Genomic DNA, 18,791 nt, shown 5'->3' on the forward strand with positions numbered 1-18,791 from the left:
CATTATTGTGTAACACAACACGGAAGCAGTAAGTTTCTTTTCGTTCTACAGGGTTAAACCACAAACTGCGTGTAGGCTTCGATATCACAAACCAGTTGCTGGTAGCTACTGGCCGCACGTTCCGGATAGCAGAGCAGCAGCAGTACAAGAAAGTCAATGCTTAATGTAGAGGAGTGACACGAGAGTTTTGCAAACAATTTCTTGTCCTGCAAACCCTATTCCTGGTAAAAGAACTGGTTGCAAACGATGTTGCAGTTTTGGCGCTTTGGCAAAGCGCTTGCGCCCGCCTAGCCATGCTTTATGTGGGCTTGGTTCTTCCTTGAGCAAACAAGGGAAATGTGGACTGCATGAGTGAGTTCACAGCACGTCCCGGTACGATCGCGTTTCTGGCGGTGTAGTCATAAATGCCATTTGACCACGTGACACGGATTTACAGCGTGTACGTCAGGCAGTGCAGCCTCGAGTATTCAGCTTCTGTGGCAGGACAACCGAAATGGACACACCAAGTGCTGCCGTTATTTGCGGCTCATTTGCTAGCTCGCCATACCAACCCCACGGAAAGCCTGTTCACTGTTCAATGGCAGCCTAAGGAGACAGGCAAGCTCGCCGAAATTTGGCTTGCATTTTTCGGAGCGCGAAACGATTGCTCACCGCAGCTGCAAATCGCGTTCAAATATATTTTCAGCCACTTTCTGCCGAAATGCATGTCTCGTAAGAGTGACCAAAAGGGCAGCTTGCTAATAATGATCGAAAAATTCTCATACATTTGCGCACCCATTCTTTTACGTAAGGTGCTGTTTTGCTAAAACTAATTTCGAGTGCTTCTTGTTTTAGTTCGGAAATATATCTTATATTTTGTGTTTGATTTTGCATTACACAATCACATTTGGCCTGTGTTTAGCGCTTCAGTAATGAACAACTGGCCTGAATTTACCTCCACTTACCTTGATTCAATGCCAGTGACAAGAAACAAATATGGAAATCGCATTGTCACTTGCAAGACAAATAGCTAGACAGTTGCTTCAAGTAGATAAGATCCGCGCTAGCAATATTGGCACCAACGCGCCACGAGAGTTGATGCGCTATTGTTATAGATATATTCCGTATAGGTAAACGGCCGAGCAGCCTTTGGCTTTGAACAATGTCACAACAGTGGTAGTTTTGAAGCATACAAAGCAACGTGGGTGCTTATTTTGAACGAATGCTGTCACTCCTTGCTGCGCGGCAGAGCTGTGCTGATCAGGACGTTCCTGGCGTCCTGGTCACAGAAACGTCATTGTGTTGCGGCCAAGACTTTGACATCATCTCGACAGTTCCTCTCTTGAAACAGAGGGTTTGGAAGCGAATTGAGATGTGTCGGGTGGAAAAGAAAATGCGAGGCTTTTGCGGCGCGCACGCAGGGAAGGGCTCAGAGGGCGCTGTCTCTACTCCTGTGGGTAGGGCTGCTCTCCGAGGGCGTGGACTCGACCGGCTTGGTCTGGTAGTAGACAACCACCGAGGAGGTGGACGCGGCCGAGTCTGGCCTCACGTTGCACTGAATCGAGCGGATGGAGCTCTGGTCAGCCATGCCGTAGCGCATGTGCCACCAACCCGCCTTGGGGTTCTTGAAGACGGACCACTCGCGGTCGTCGGTGGTCTCTTTGATGGTCTCCATGATCTGCTCGTCCAGCCTCACGGAGCGACAGTAGAAAGCAAGCACAAAACACACTGCGCAAATCCCGATGCCAGTCCCGGCGATGATCTTGCCCTTGTCGTGAGCACCGGGCTGTTCGCTCGAGATGCGCAGCATGAGTCCCGCCACTGCCAGCATGGCACCGAAACAAGCGAGCACGTAACAGAAGTAAATGCAGTACATGAGGATAATGGCGCACGACCGGTCCATGCTCGGGTACTTGTGGTCGACGGCCGACGAGGGCCGTCGGGACCGGCCTCCGCCGTGGGCCGAGCGGATGGTGCCCCGACGCTGCTCGTCGGGGTGCATCCTGCGGCAGCCCGAAGCTCCCTCGGGACCTTGGGCTCCTCAGGCTCGAGGGCCTCAACTGGTACTCGGGGCTCCGAATGCTGCTTTCTGGCGCCTAGCCCCTGGCATCCGCAAGCCTGAACGAGATGGGGAAGGAGGGATCAACCTTCATGCGCTCTGCCTGCTCTCATCACTTCGTGCAGAAGGAATCAAAGAGGAACGACACAAGTTCCAATGACATCAGCCCTGAGACTGGGGCGCATTCAACGACCAAAGAACTGGACAGAAGCTTCGTGGCTGTTCTGCTTTTGTCTCAAGGCTAACATAGCATTTTGCTCACCTGCGTTAAAAAAAAAAATATATATATATATATATATTTATCCGAGTGTTTAGGGTGCCATTTGCAGTGAGGGGAACTGACCACTTTTCGAACGCATATGGCATCAGCACAGTGACTATACTTTCGAAGCAATATCAGAATTACTATATGTGCAGATAAGGTTTCGACTTGGGTATTTACATTTAACTAGAGGTCACCTTAGCGACTTGCGTTGTTAGTTAGCACTAATGTAGTTTCATAAATGTTTTTGAAGAACAGTCAACTCTCTAGGAATTCAAAATAAAACAAAACAATCTTGATCACGCTGACAAAACCGAGGTGCACAGAATATGTTGAACGCAAACCATACATGGTGTGTGTGATCTGCGCTAGGCCCACTCCGCTCACATTAGAGAGTTTTAGTAGATCGTTCCGATATCTTTTATGTAAAAAAATGTTTGTAATATAACAGGAAATATCCGGAAACTTGCAGTAAAAATAAGGAAAGAGTTCTGTTAAATTAAAATAAGACGAGCTTACCGGTAAAAAAACAGGGCTTATGTTGCTCGTCAAGAACACAAAATATTAGAAAATAAACAGTCTAAAGATACTTGCATTATTTGTAAAAAAACAGAGTTGTAGTACACTAAAAAAAAAAAAAAGAGGTCGTCTTTCTTTAAATAAACACCCTACAAAACGTCCCGTTATCTGTAGGAAAACAGAGCTTCTGTTATTCCCACATCTCAAACACTTTTGGTCAGTAAACAGAGTAAACAAAGTCAGATTTATGTCACAATACATTACTTTCCTCGTCCCTCCAAAACGAATCATTCTTAAATCAGTTAACGAAGTCATAGCTAATATAAATGATTTTATGAAGAAGTGTTTTTTCGCAATCGCAATGCACGGTATAGCACCATCGTGTTCGAATTAAATGCGAACGGCAGAGCGCATTGCCGTCGACACATGCCGCGCCTCCTGGAGGCCACTGTAAACTGCTATAATTGCGGGTTGGAAAGTAGGGTGCTGCGAGGGTGTGCGTCCTGGTCCTGCGCCGATGTGTTTGACCCTCACCTAGCACAAGCCAAGCTTCGGTGCTGCGCCTGTGGTGCGCTACAAGTTCCGCCACAGACACTTTCTTTGGCTCGACACGAGCCACGCGAGGAAGCTATCCGTTCGCAGCAGGAGCAGGCTGCTTGCGCGCGTGCCTTGTGCGCGCGTGCGTGGAGCATGGCCGCAGCGCCACGCGCCCTCCTGATTTGCGAAGTTTTTGTTTTTTATGAATATTTTTATTACGTATTCTTCAATACGCATTATTTTGCAGGAGCCACGCGCTCTCGGTTTTTCATGAGGGCATCTGCGTGGTTTTGATAACTGATGTCAATCAAGCTCCACAGGTCCTCCGTGCCACGAACGAATTTCTAACTTCTATTTCAGGTTTCTGACACACGGGGTGATCATTTAATAGACGCGCTGAACAAGATCCTGGCTGCCTGCGAAATGTGACTTTTCAATAGGGGCGTTTAGCAAACCGTTACCTTACTGCCGTTACCGTGGGCCCGACTACGCATGCGCGATTGCGTATCGTTTAAATCTTGTAAAATTTGATTTTAGCATACTGGGGGACTCGTACCGTGGTACCGGAGCTCGACTGGAGCATACCCTGGTGACAAAAGGAGACGGTGATAGTAGTAGTAGATTAGAGTTTTATGGCGCACAAGCAACTAGGGCTATGATGCGCCAGAAAATTAAACTATTGCGTAAGAGGGTTTAGGGGCTAATATAGAGCTTTAGTTGCTTGTAATTTATGAAGTTAGGAACATGAAAAATTATAGCATATAAGCAGGACCTTACAGTATAAAGAAGAATACAATTTGCGTAAAAAATCAATACTCTGTGAAAACTTAAAAAAAAAAAAATTGGGTGGGTGGGAGCAGTGGCTCATTACCAAGTAACACACACAGGTGTAATGGGACATATTCTTTGTAGAGCTGGGAGAAGTAGAGGCGTCGTTTATCATCATAAGCAGGACATTCGAGAAGGATATGTAAGATACTCAAACCTTCCTGGCAATGTTCATATTCAGGAGGATCTTCCCCACGTAAGAGGCGTCCATGCGTGAGACGCGTGGGCTAATAAAACCAGCCTCTGTGCCTAGCGCTCTCCCATTCACTGAAAAAAAAAGGCGTTATCATGTTCAGTTTGTTTGCCACCTGTAAACTTCATTCTACTTGCCACTGAGCTTTAGCATGATATTTGATTAGGGCACAGTAATATCTGAATGGGATGCTACTTATGTCTAGAGCAAGGGTACCACAAGTGCTCACAGCACTATCTATCTCTTCATTCCCTGGGATTCCGACATGGCTCGGTACCCACCAGAATAGAACATTACATCCTTTCCTGGTCGCTGCTAATATCTCGTTTTGCGGTAAAACAATGAGGGCGTTTTTTGTAAGTTGCAAGTGACGTCAGAGCTCTTAAGGCACTCAGAGTCTGTATATATGTATATTAATGGGCTACCGCAAGCGAAGGCCGCGCAGTTCAGCAGTGAAAACAGTCGCGGACGAATTTAGTCTACGATCACTTCTTACTGAAGGGCTAACCATGGCACAGCCAACGAATGATTCAGTTTCTGTGCCGTCTGTGTAGTAGTGGGAATGAGAATCATGCTCCTCGTGGAGTTCCCAAAATTCTTATCGCATGGCCTCAGTTGGGGTATCCTTCTTATTAAACTTCTTTAGCGAAAAATCACAGCGTATGCCGTTAAAATCCCATGGCGCCACCGTCTTTGCAACTGTAGCAACTGGGAGCTTACTGCCTATCCTCAACGGACTCTGCCGCATTTCGATTTCTCATCGCGAGTGGAGGGGTAATACTAGGCTTGTTTTGCAATGTACTCTGATATTCAGTGCCTTCCACAGCCTCCCGGGCTGGATGCTGAGCTACTGATCGTATCCTTAACGAATACATAAATCCCAGAGAGAGTCGCCGTCTGTCAAGGGACGTCTCATTTTCCTCAGCATAGAGACTGAGCACAGGGGACGTACTGAAGGCTCCCATTGCCAAACGAATTCCCTGATGATGAATGGGGTCCAGTGCGTTAAGAGCCGATTGCCTAGCAGATCCATAAACAAAGCTACCGTAGTCCGGACCTGAGCGAATCACAAAGTGATAAATTTGTAAAGGACACAAACGATCAGAGCCCCATGTCTTGTAGGACAGAACTTTAAGGAGGTTCAGTTATTTTTGACCTTTTATCTTCACGTTTTTTATATGAGATGTGAAGGATAGTTGACTGTCGAAAATAAGGCCCAAAATTTTGCGCTCTTTCTTTGCAGGGATGGGAATCTGGTGCATTCGTAAGGTTGGCTGTATAAAGATTTCCCTTTTTTGAGAGTAGTAAACGGACACTCTCTTATCAGGCGAAAACCTAAAACCATTTTCGTCTGCCCACTTCAGGAGGTTGTGGATTGCCACTTGAAGTCTACGTTCACAAATGGAAAGGTTGCATAATGAGACCGAGATCTGGAGATCGTCTACATAAAGAGAATATTGCACAGATGGAGGTATAAACCGGTCTATTGAGTTCATTTTCACTAAAAAGGAGTAACACTCCAGACACCGCCTTGCGGAACTCCAGTCTCCTGAACAAATTCTCTGGAGTGAGCCCAACTTAACAAAAAGGTTCGCTCAGAAAGATACCTCTTTATGATAGACATACCCCTACTTCATACAAGCGACGAAGAACTCCATAGCACCACGCTGTATCATATGCCTTATCCAAGTCGAAAAACACTGATAAGCAGTGTTGTTTATTAACAAAGGCTTCACGAATTGTAGTCTCTAGACGCACCAAATAGTCAACTGTGGAATGACAGTAACCGAACCCACGTTAATTTTTATCTAAAATGTTTTGTTTTTCTAAAAAAAGGACATGGGCCTTTTATTAATGATGCGTTCAAATGTCTTGCTTAGGCAACTGGTGAGGGTAATTGGGCGGTAACTAGATGCAAAGGAAACATCCTTCCCGGGTTTCAGAAGTGGTATGACAGTACCCACATTCCATGCCAGTGTAAATCTGCCCTCTTGCCAGACGGGATTGAAAGGGTACAGAATAAGGAGTAGCGTAGAAGGATGAAGGTGAGTAAGCATCCGGTAGTGTATACCATCAGGTCCAAGAGCTGAAGGCTTAGTTGAGCGAAGGGCCATTTCGAGTTCGTGCTGCGTGCGGGTTTGATAGTAAGCCTCACAAACACCACCCGGAGTCTTCACGGCATGTGCTTCCGCTCGCTCTTTGCATCTAATGGTGAATTCCGCTCGCAGATATCGAGCGCTCCAAAAGCGCTCCATTTGGAGCGCGCATATTCCGCTCGCAGATCTGGCTCAAGTTGGTCATCTTCCGCTCGTAGATCTCTGGCAGCGCCCGCTCCACGGAGCGCCCCAAACTCCGCCGAACTTGCTCTGCCCCCCGTAATGTCGAACCCGCGTGGTATGTAACGAATTCGTGACGTTGTTGGTCCTGGTCAGCCGAGGGGAGAGAGCTGCCCCGTTCCCGGGCGCGTTCCCGCGTAGCTCTCTCTCCTCGGCCTCAAATCCTTTCCCCGTCTTCCTCTCCCTCCCCCCATTCCTCATGGTGAATTCCGCTCGCAGATCTCGAGCGCTCCAAAAGCGCTCCATTTGGAGCGCGCATATTCCGCTCGTAGATCTGGCTCGAGTTGGTCATCTTCCGCTCGTAGATCTCTGGCACCGCCCGCTCCACGGAGCGCCCCAAACCCCGCCGAACTTGCTCTGCGGGAGTTGACAGATCTCTCCGGAAGTTGACAGGGCGGCCCACGTGATTTCCGTCTAAATTGGCAGTGCGCATGCGCGGCAAGGTTGGAGAGGACTTGGCGGGCCGGTCGGTGCGTCGAGTTGGAACTGTGTGGGTGCGTCGGTTGTCTACGCGTGATTGTGACGGCTCGAACGCTTCTACCTCGCGTTCATCAGGGATACAAAGCCGGGACTGTGGAGCGTGGTAAATCGTAAGCGTTGACATCTGTGATTGTGAGAGGAAGAACGACAGAAAAGCCGGAGGCAGACGCAAGGTTAGGCCTGTTCATTCTGCAGCCATGATTGTTTACCTTTTTACACTGCATTTCGCCGGCGCTTTAACGTGAAATAAAGCAAGAAGTGATTAGGCAACGACCGCGCAAGTGATTGTTTCTTACCTCTGTGTTTATTAAAGCCGTAATAGAAATCTGAACTCCACCGCTGGCAATCGCTGTCCGTGCCCCGCCGCTTCGAGGTGGCCGAAAGGTATGCGACGGTACCGAACGCGGACGCATTCGTGATTTGTGACATGGGCGCCGTGGTATGTATAATTTCGCCCGGCCTGTGTCGCGTGTCATTTCTGCAGCTAAGCAGTGACAATCGTCACTGGTCGTCGGAAAGATCAGTCGGTTGAGGCGTTGGTGGGCTTGTCAAGTTCGAGCAGCGGCCATTTTGAACGGCGAAGGGGGAAGCCGGGAAGCGGTGGGGAGGGGTGTGGGGGAGGTCGCTCCAAAGATCCAAGTTTATCTTCCCCTCGTCGATTCGGAGCGGGTTCCACGGAGCGGAATTTTGCCTCCCTCGCGGATTTTTGAAAGCGCTCCGGATCTACGAGCGGAATTCACCATAAATATCAGTGCCGTCATATTTTAACCGGACGACGTGGAAACCTCCTCCTCCTATGGGGGCCCCCCGTAATGTCGAACCCGCGTGGTATGTAACGAATTCGTGACGTTGTTGGTCCTGGTCAGCCGAGGGGAGAGAGCTGCCCCGTTCCCGGGCGCGTTCCCGCGTAGCTCTCTCTCCTCGGCCTCAAATCCTTTCCCCGTCTTCCTCTCCCTCCCCCCATTCCTCAGTCACCGCGGTCTGCGGGCGCGGGAAAGGGGGGAAAGCGGAACAAGGACGTCATGAAGGAGGCTATTTTTTGCTTGTTTTTGTAACTGTAATATGCCTATAACTTTTAAAATAAAGCGAATTTCGAAAAGAGAAAAAGTTCACCAAGTTACTACGTTCAGTGCACTCAGGTTCGGCGCAAATAAAAAAAAAAGTAAAGAAGTTGCTGCAGGGCCTCTTTAACAGCTCTGTAACCTGGTCCACCGAGAGTTTATCAAATAATGTACATGCAAGCTGCATTGGGAGACACCTTGGACCGTGGTTTAGCCGTGTCCCAGACATGTACCAGTTACTGAAAAAAAGTAATTAAGTTAAGTTACTGAGTAGAGACCTCAAAAGTAATTTGAGTAGAGTAGAAATTACTAAAATGTAAAGTAATTGAGGAAATTACTAATTACCGTAAAAAAGTAGCGAATTACTTTTGAAGTTACTTTGAAGTTACTTTTAAATGTTTTTGTTCTGGTAAAAAGAAAGTACATAGGATTTGATCCGTTAGCGAAATTGTCCTAGCCAAATGTGAATCAGATTGTTTTTTTGTTTTTTTTTTAAGAAATGCTTTAATAGCTGGTTCTGTTTCTGTGCACGCTTAATTGTTTAGTACTTTCTTGTTTGTTTGGTCAATGATGTGCTGCAAATCTGTCACTTCTACTTTGAGGTTTATCACTGCGTGCGCTTGATTTTTAGACAGTGTTTGCTTAGTGTTGCATAAAGTACATCCAAGAAGTACTTGAAGGAAAGTACAAAGTAAGTTAGATGTTACGTACTTCAAGTAAAACAGTAAGTACACCGGGTGCAATGTACTTGAAGTAACGTACTATAAATGCAATATATTTTAAGGTAAAGTACCAGTACTTTTAACAGAATCTTTCATGATGCCCTTTCATTCCCCACGCAGTGTTTGTTTAACTGGTACGGACTGCCCCAGAGGTAATCGGAGATGCATCCGTTTTTTACGGAAATGGCAGCAAATATTGTATAAAGTCAAGTCGCCATAGAGTAGTTGTTTTACTCTCCCTCACGAGCAATTTGACACAACCAACTTATAAGCCACTTATTTGTGTCGGTCTTATAGCCGCCATTACTTCACTCAGAGAAATGACCCGATGACGTCTTGAAAGAGCGCGTTTTCACACGACGATACGCCATTTTTTTTTTTTAGATTCGGGAATTGTACACTGAAGTCGGGAGTTTTACTTGCCTTGTAAAGTACAAGTACATGCCCAGAGAATGTACTTCGAGTAAAGTCCAAGTTTTCTAAACACTAGTACTTTAAGTACCATGTACTTAAACTACTTCCCAACACTGCTTGTTTATTTATTTTTTATATAAAAATGTTGGTGGAATTACTAAGATTTCTGGAACAATTTTCAAATCTTTGAAGATCTACATATTCTATGTTTTAGGAGGAAAGGCTACGCAAGAAGGTCCCCTTTACGTTGCCCTTTAGCGCGCAATTCTTAGCACAAACTACAAAAGCACCAGATGAGCGTCCGAGCAGGTGCTGCATTTTGTTGCCTCCTTTGAGTGAGGATGAACTGTGTGCACCTTTTGTAGTGGGCGAGAGTTTCTACGTTGGGGAGAAGCGGGGACCAGCCTTTCTTCAAATGCGTCAAGTCTCCTTGAGCTTCAGGACACAAAGAAACGCCAGCCTTCGGCGCTAATCCCGCAGTTACTCGGCCTCTCTTGCGTCGTGCCTGTTTGCTCCGCGCACTTCGTAGCAGTGTTGTTGCAGAGGGGGGGGGGGGGGGGGGGGGATTTTGCGGGGTTTCAAACTCTCCAATTCAGTTCCTCCCCCCCTTCCCCCCTTTCCTATACTCCGTTTCACCTTCCGTCCGAGCACAGCGGACGCTAGGAGCCATCCCAGCCAATGCGGCGTTGAGGGAGTGTCATGCGACCTTGAGCTCCCTGTGTCGCCCCGCCCCACCGGCAGGTCACGCGACTTTCTCCCGGCGCTGGATCGGCTGGGATGGCTCGTGGCGTCCACTGCGCTCGGACTGAAGGTGAAACGGAGTATAGGCCCCGTGCTTCACCCTTTTTGCAAATATCAGCTCTTCTTCCAGCATCTTATATCTTTTGTGCAGGAATGTTTGTTGAAAGGCAAAACAACCACTAAAATTCAAAAGTAATTTGTAATTTGAGTAGAAGTTACTCGGAAAAAGTAATTAAAGTAAACTACTAATTACCGAAATAAAAATGTAATTGAAAGTTACTAAACTACTCAGAAAAGTAGTTAAACTACAGTAACTTGAGTAGAGTAGTTGAACTACGTACAAGTCTGCCGTGTCCTAAGAGTTCAGTAAAAAAAAAAACTTGGTAAAGCAGTCATTTGAATTTGAATTATCTTTGATCAGAAACATTGAATGAACTTCGGTGCGGACTCTTAAAAGGCCGATCAGGTTGTTTTTGCGTGGAACCCATAGAGATGGGTTCCACGCCTGTGGTGCACCCCGCACCACCGAGCCCAATAAGGGGATAGGTAATGTGCCATAAGAAGAATGGCTTGGCTGGCACAGTTACGCTACCAGTGCTACCAAGAAACTGTAACCGAGTGAGAGTTCCGTCACCACCCGAGGTGATCCCTTATCGCCAAAGAAGGTGAAAGAAGGGCAGAGAGAAAAGGCAAAGGTAGGAGAGGAGAAGAGAGGCGACTGATTGAATCACCCTGGTCGGGTCAAGCCAGGACACCCGTCTACCACAAGCAGGGGCCGAAGCGGGATATTGCCTCACACGGAGGGCCCCGAAGGGTCCAAACGTACCCAGGACTCAGCTCAATCACCAGGATCCCCTTTTCCCCGGACACGGGTTAAGCCACGCACAACCAGGCGTGGGTGGGTGAACCCACATGGCTCGGGGTACATGGTGACGCCACTCACCTAGCACCTACTAAAGCAGGTGCCCCCTGCGTGCGGGTATGGCGGCCCACGTGGCTGGAATCCGTGGTGACGTTACTCACCAAGCACCGAACACCTAGGGTGCAGGCGCCCCCTACGGGGCTTGGGGTCCGTAAAGACGCCACTTTCCAAACACCTGCTTTCACAGGTGCCCCTGCGGGGTGGCGGCAATAAATACATTTCTAAAAATGGTGGCCAAATGAAGTGGAATAATGATAAAGCTAAGGATTGACATAAACCGGTTCTTGATACTCAAGGACATCGTTTCTTGGCAATGCTGTTAACGCTATGGGCGTACTTGAGCTCGCGCACCCTGGGCACTGATCAAATGTATGCGCGTACCCTCTTTATTTCTTCTGATATGCCATCACAAGCTGAAAATATAAAAATATATATATTAATTAGGAGTAATACAATGTCAGCCCTCTACGTGTTCATGCGACAAATGTCACCGTCACCGGCCAAGACGAATTCAAAAATGAGGCTGGCATAAATAGCGATCGGGTGAACGTGGTGTGCGTAGAAGAGGGTGCGTGACATTCTTCTTCAGGCTGCCGAGTGCATAGAACGCTGAATCATGGGCTCCCAAGGAGCAGCGATAACGGCCCTCGCCGGCCGCGCTGATTCGTTTGTGAACGTTAACGAAGACTACAGGATTGTTTTGCCCCAGCTGCCTTCAGGGGAGGCGATGAGGAACGCCGTCGTGCTGCACGGCGACATAGCCTGTCGCCCGTATCGCATCGAGGACTTCCGGAAACCAATCGGCGACGCAGGTGTCCTCGGGGAGGTGGTCAAGGTGGGGGCATTCTGATGTCCCACGTTTGGCTGCTCGACCTGAGGACTGACGAGGCCAAGAAGAAGCTCCTCGAGGCGGGACGGTTCACCGTCAAGGGAAGGAAGTGCCTCGTCGTCGACCCTTACAAGCAAGAGCTGAGGGTGAAGCTGCATTGGGTCTCGTTCGGAGTCACGAACTAAGCCCTCCATCAGGCTTTCACCGAGTACGGCGAGGTGAAAAAAGTAGTGCACGAGTGTTGGGAGGTGCCGGGGATCGACAACGTCGAGTCCACCACACGTAGCGTCCGCGTCGTTCTCCGAGAGGGCGTCGATCGCCTGCCGCACCAACTTTGGCTCGGCGGTGGCATGGTGCTTGTTGTTGTGCCTGGGCGGCCACCCCTCTGCCTCCGGCGTCGCATGACGGGGCACATCTGTCGGGACTGCCGGGCTCCCAGGTGCACTGAGTGTCGTGCCTTCGGCCACGAGCGGGACGACTGCATCCGCTCGTACGCCCGGGCCGCTGGTCGAGGGACAAACAACGAGAACGCAGACCACGTAATGGACGAAGAAGAGGCGGAGTATGCGGCGGCACCAGCGGGAGCCCCGATTGAGGACGTCAAGAAGGACAACGCCCCTGACACCGTCCCCGAAGGAGGGAGCACCTCGCCGCCAAGGCCGCCGGCTTCGGCCACACGCCTCCTGAAGTTCAAGGCCGCCGGCATCGGCTTCGGCCACACCTCCTGAAGTCGAGCCCCAGTCGGCGACCTCAGCGTTGAGCGACGTGGCTGGAGAGGCCCCGGTTCCTGACGAGGTAACCGCTGTGCCAGAGATGGATGTCGAAGCGGGCACAGCGAAGTGCCCGCTCGAGGACGTCGGGAACACGACCGGGCAGGAACTACAGCTGCGCCGGCTCGAGCGCAAGAGGAAGATGGTCGCTGACTGGGAGGGCGGTGAGGGCGTCGAGGGCAAACGGCGGTCAGCATCGGCGCAGGACAGTGACAAGCTGCCGGAGTGACTCGACGTGCGATAGGACTGTCCTGTGCGACAGCGACCGCAGGGGGTAAGCGCCATTTCGCTTGGTCGACTACGACTATAGCGACCTGTACGACTGGCGACCGTCAACGTCCGAGGGCTCGCGGACCGTAGGAGGCAGAGGCAGCTCTATCGCCTCGCCGTCGAGCAGGATCTCGACATTATTGCTGTGCAGGAGACCAAGGTAGAGAGCGTGGACCGGACTGAATTTATGGTGCCGCCTTTCACGGCTTGCTATATAACGTATGCGTTAGTCACGCGGTCGGGTCGTCGGCGGGCACTGTGCTGCTCGTACGCCAAAGTCTAGGGGCGACCATAGAGGAGGTGACGACGTGTACGACCGGTCGTTTTGTTGTGTGCGATTTTTTGTTTCTGGATATGAATGGAGAATTATCTGTGTGTACGCTCCTAACAAAGTCGAAGAGCGGCGGGTGCTTTTATTTTATTCGCCAGTACTGTAAAAGTTAACGTCTTCCAATTTTTTTTGTGGTTTTAACTGTGTGTGCTCCGTGGGCGATAACTCAAGTTCGACGCCCTATCGTGGTTCCAGCACCGGTAGCCTTTGTAATATAAATAACGATTGCTGCATAGATGACGTTAGAGAATGTCTGAGGAACGGCAGCGATGTTCTGTTTACACAATTTCAATGGGCAGGTCACGCCAGTTCAGACTGCGGGTATGTGTCGAGTGAGTTGATTCCTTTATCATTTGAGTAAAGCGTAAACCCAGTTTCTTTCGCCTTGAAAAAAAAAAAAAAAAATTGGGCAAGTTTGTTTTTTTTCGTAGTAAAATGAATTTAAAAATGTTTTTTGGGAACTATGGAAACTAAACGCGAAGCTCCTGAAAGATGAAATTGTCGTGAATCAGTCGTTGAACGAATGACAGCCGACGACAAATCAGCTGGGTATGGTTTTCGATGGAAAATAAGCAGAATGTCGAGAGAATGGCCACAGAAAGAGTTATAGTTCGACTAAAAACGAAGAACAAAAATGGAAAAGTTAATGCGTTCAAACTTGCAGAACTCGAGCAGCTAGATAAAGAACGATATCGCGGGGCAGTTATGCGGGTAAGGGCCGAAAGATAGGTAGCGGGGTAGACGTCCACTAAGCGAGTTTTATGGATGGAAAAATAGTACGCGCGTCGGAATGATACCGCAGAAATTGAGAAAGACGGTACAGTCACAAGCGACAATGCGGATATCGAGCGAGCATTTTTCGAGTATTATAGCGCTTTGTTTTCATCTAATCCCGTAAATGTTGAAAGGTTTAAAAAGTGAATTTTTGTCTTTAATGCCTAGAATAGATAATGAAACAAAATCAGTTCTAGAAGGTCCTGTTACATACGAGGAAGTCAAGATGAAAATTGACGCTTTGAACCCGGGGAAATCCCCTGGCCCAGACATACTAAGTGCGGTTTTTGATAAAGCGTTAAATCATGCACTGTTTTCATTTTTAGCGGACGTTTTTAACGAAGCATTCGATCTTAGCTTTCTTCCACCGTCTTTACTAACGGCGTATACCATCATCATCCCTAAGACGGAGGATGCAGCTAAACTCAGGCTCGTGACATCGTATCGTCCTATACTAAGTTTGACCAACGTCGACTTCGAAGTTTTGCTGAAGGTCTTGGCCAGAACAATGCAGAGCGTTATAAACGAGGTAGTTGATCCTCAGCAGACATGTGGGATAAAAGGTAGAACAATTTTTACTAACATTCACACAGCGCGGAGTGTCCTGGAATGCTGCAACGCCATGCATAGTCGCGTGGCCATGCTACAAATGGACCTCGAGAAGGCTTTTGACCGGGTATCACACGACGTCCTATTAGCTATTCTCGATCACGTTAACGTAGGAGCAGTCATACGGGAGGGGGTGCGCATGGCATACAGTGGCTGTACAACTAGTGTAATAGTTAATGAATCTGTAAACGTATTATGGTACATCGCTCTCTGCGACAAGGCTGTCCTCTGTCCTCCCTACGTTTTTGTATATACATCGCAGTTTTTCGTTCGAGCATTTTTTAGGAACGGTAAAATAAGTGGTTTTAAGCTAGAGTCATCCGAAGTGCGTGTCCTTTCATACGCGAATGATATCGCCTTGTTTTGAACAAATCAAGAAAGCATTGTTGTAGCGGTAAAACAAATCAAGAGTTTTTGTATCACCAGTGGAAACGCTGTAAATTAGGATAAATGTCTAGGGTACCGGCATGGAGAGTGGGCGGCAACACCAAGCGTTTATTTTTAATGTACAGTGGGTGACCACCCCTGTGAAGCCCTTGGGCGTGCCGCTCGAGTACTTTCGTGGTAGTGAGCCATACTGGCGTAGTCAAGTTGCGGAGCTTCGGGACAAAGCTAAAAAATGGAGGGGCAATGGTTTTTCTATTTTTGCGCGGGCCACGGTTTGTAATTTGTTCCTTGTGAGCAAGCTCTGGTACGTGTTGCAAGTGCTACATTGCTCCAGAGTGAATGTGCAGAAATTGCATCGGGTGTTGGCGGTGTTTATATGGGACTCTTCGTGGGAGGGCACGAGCAGGATGGATCTGTTTCGGCGGGTACGTGAGGGAGGACTATATAGGCTTGGTGTACCTGTATCTGCGGCAAATTGTAAATCGGTTTATATTTTTCCGGGACACTAGTGATCCCTTTTTGCGAACTGTGTGCCAAGTTAGACTTGGGTGGGCATTGCCCGAGTTAATTGTTACTTCATGATGTGTGCCAGGGGGAATTCACGGTTACTTTAAGGAGTTAATGGCGTCATGCCAATTTCTAGCTGCGCGTTTTTCTTTCGAATATTTGACCGTGGTGACACGGCAAAAATTGTATAAAGATGTTGTGGATCTCGTTTTTCCTGTGCCTATGTACAGAGCCTTGTACTGTAGCGGGCCAGGACAGGATGTTCTAAAGCGGGTAAGCAGGATGCTCGTACCTCCCGGTCTGAAGACGTTTTTCTTTAATCCTCATACCGGTACACTAACGGTAAAGACCTGGATGGAGGAAAAGGGCCTGTTTGTTCTGTGGGGTACACATTGTTTTCTTTGTAAGAGGCCGAAGACAGTGGAGCATGGCTTCATAGAATGTTGGGATGGAGTATTTCTGTGGGACGTCCTCCAGCGGACCCTGCAAAAAGACTTCTCGCTAGACCCTTATGGGATTAGGTTCCTGTCGGTTGACAATGAAGGTGGGTTTCCTTTTGATTGTGTTATGCTCTTGTGTTTGCACAGCATCTCGAGGGCACGAATGGCCGTGCGGAACGCTGACATTGATGTGCGGGAAGCACAAGACTACTTTCGTGAGAGGATCACTTTTTCCTTGAGGCCCACAAGGTCCAGCAATGCATGCCTGACTGGCTTGTGACTATAGAAATAGTTTACCCCTCCTATGTTAGCCAAACTCTGTCGCAGTTTTTATAACTCTTGTTTTGTCCGCGTTCATGGGTCTCTTGTGTGTCATGTACCAGGCAATAAAAACAAATAAAAAAAGAAAGAGGGTGCGTGATAGGTTTTCTGTCATGTTGCTGTCAGTTGTGTGTTCTGATTGTACGTGTAACTTCATTGTATCACGCTTTCCCGCTTTTCTCAGTATTCAACGCTTGAATGGCAATGTAAATATCAGCGACCAGTTCGCTGTGAAATTGTTGTCGCAACCTGGAAAAAACAGACTGTTTTTTTTCACAAACTTCCAGAACTGAAACTCGTTTTTTTTTTTTTTACAATAACTTTGTTATTCTAAAAACAAACTGTTTTCACAAACTTCCATAACAGAAACTCGCCTTTTTTTTAACAGAAACTCGGTTGTTTCTAAGAACAAAAGCTGTTTTTCTACGATGCTCGGCAACAGAAATTTAGTCATTTTACATAAAGGAGCAAGCACCTAAAAGGCTATTTATTAACAAAAATTACGGAAACGGAGAAACAGACGAAAACAGATATTTTGTAACAAAAAGAACTGCGAAGCTTTTTTTTTACACTGTTATTTTTTACATTGTCCGATACTCCTGATGAAGTAAGGATACAATATATGCGCAAAGGCGGCGGCGGAGTATTATGTATCGTTATCGAAGTCGTCGCAACGATCTACTAAAAAACTCTACTAACCTCACTCGCAAACCTTACACGAGGTGTGTGGTTGGCGCTCAACACGTTTTGAGCTCCCCGGTCTTGCCAGCCTTAATTGCGATTGTTGCACGAGCAAAAACTTAAGCGCACCACCGCACTTCCTACGGGTTCCAAATCTTCTCATCTAAATTTTACTGATCTAGTGGTTCTCAATGATGCTCAAAAAATTTCCTTTTGGAAGCATATCTTTATTTTCGCTAACTAACAAGTTAAATATTAAATTTTAAGTAATTATCGAATTGATTATGAGGATTAGCTCCCAATATTATGTCCCCCTGACCGTATAACTCACCTGCACAAACCGCATTAGTCTAGCTTTCACGGCTTTTCTAAAAAGCAATTTGTAACGCATAAATAAATAGAAAAACTAACGTTCTATGTACAGTGTTTTTTTTTAAAGCTTTACAGATTTCTTTCAAAAAAGCTGTGAAAGCTACACTTATGCGGTTTGTGCAGGTGAGTAATGCAGTCAGGGGGACATAGTATATGGGGCCAATCATAACGATCAGTCGTCTAATTAAGTGACATTTTTAAATTCACGTTTTAATAAGTGAAATTAGACCTATGGTTCCAACTAGAAACTTGCTGGGCGTCATCGAAAACCTATAAATCAATCATTTTTAGAAATAGATTGAGCGCGCGGGAAGCGTAGTACTTCGCTAAAGGTACCACTCGTGCGAAGCTGGGGCTGTGATAAGAGACGGAAATACCGCGCGGGTGCCTTATCGCACCGCGGTTGCCTTACTCTTGCTGCACGAGTGGTAATTTTTGCGCACTACTGCGCTCCTCACGCGCTCAAAGTCTCTGAAAATTACTGGTTTATTGGTTTCCGATGACGCTTAGCAAATTTCTAATTGGAACCATATGTCTATTTTCACCAATTAAAGAGTTAATTAGTAAATTTGAATTAATTAGCCGACTAATCATTACGATTAGCTCCGTTTACTATGTCCGCCTGGCCGCAAAACTCACCTGCACAAATCGCATAAGTATAATTTCCACGGCTTTTTTAAAAATAAATCTGTAAATCTTAAAAAAAGACACCCTGTAAAAACACCCTCCATAGCGGTGAACGTGAACACGCGAAATTGAGGTTTTTTTAAGCAAAAACGGAGGATAAAACACTTTCCGTGTTGAAATAATGGGAAGGAGTAAACTCATTTAAAGAACTTTTGTTTATGAACAGCCCCTAAAATTAATATTTTTTTTGCTGTACCGCAGAGTGGAATAATGCAGATTGTTCCGTCATGACATGTTTCACAGTTCTTTCTAGCCAGATAAGAATGAAATGCCGTGCTTGCTGTTTCGTGTCCTATCCTACAGCCCCGCACACTTTAACACTTCCTGGAAAAGTGGAATGAATTACAATCATATGCTTTCGATTTTAAGTGTAATGGTTTATCGTTCCTATTCACTTTCCCCAGACGTAATCGATAATCCCGCGTTGATTTTACCAGCCTACCTCTAGCGCAATAGGCGGACCCAACCGCAATCGATTGATCATTAAAATACTATTTTTATCCGATATCCCAAACTTTGTTTACGACCATTGAAGACAAACGTTTTGCATAAACAGTGAGTTTCACGAAACGCGGGCCAAATCGCTCCTGCGAGAAGTACGCATCACACAGAAAAAAAGTTGATGTTATATTGGACTCTACCAAGGCGGCTTATTTAGAAATATTATTAACGTTCGATACAATTAGGTTCCTAATTACTTCTGAGTATGTGAACTTTTAATTGATAAATGTAAAGGTATAAGGTTTTTTAATTAGAAACT

The 18,791-nt window shown here is 47.1% G+C and overlaps 1 protein-coding gene across 1 annotated transcript; it reads right to left on the reverse strand.

Annotated features, from left to right (window-relative positions):
• Window positions 1-1,408: 1,408 nt before the first annotated feature.
• Window positions 1,409-1,981, reverse strand: LOC121046500. The gene has a single exon (XM_040500803.1). The coding sequence runs from the start codon at window positions 1,979-1,981 to the stop codon at window positions 1,409-1,411; it is 573 nt and encodes a 190-aa protein (XP_040356737.1).
• Between the last annotated feature and the right edge of the window lie 16,810 nt (window positions 1,982-18,791).

This window comes from Ixodes scapularis, unplaced genomic scaffold (assembly GCF_016920785.2).
Source record: "Ixodes scapularis isolate PalLabHiFi unplaced genomic scaffold, ASM1692078v2 PGA_scaffold9__187_contigs__length_104089568, whole genome shotgun sequence".
NCBI lineage: Eukaryota > Metazoa > Arthropoda > Arachnida > Ixodida > Ixodidae > Ixodes > Ixodes scapularis.

What these genes read in the sequence shown, in the direction of transcription:
- LOC121046500 (XM_040500803.1), bottom strand. Translation starts at nt 1,981, where the DNA reads ATGCACCCCGACGAGCAGCGTCGGGGCACCATCCGCTCGGCCCACGGC.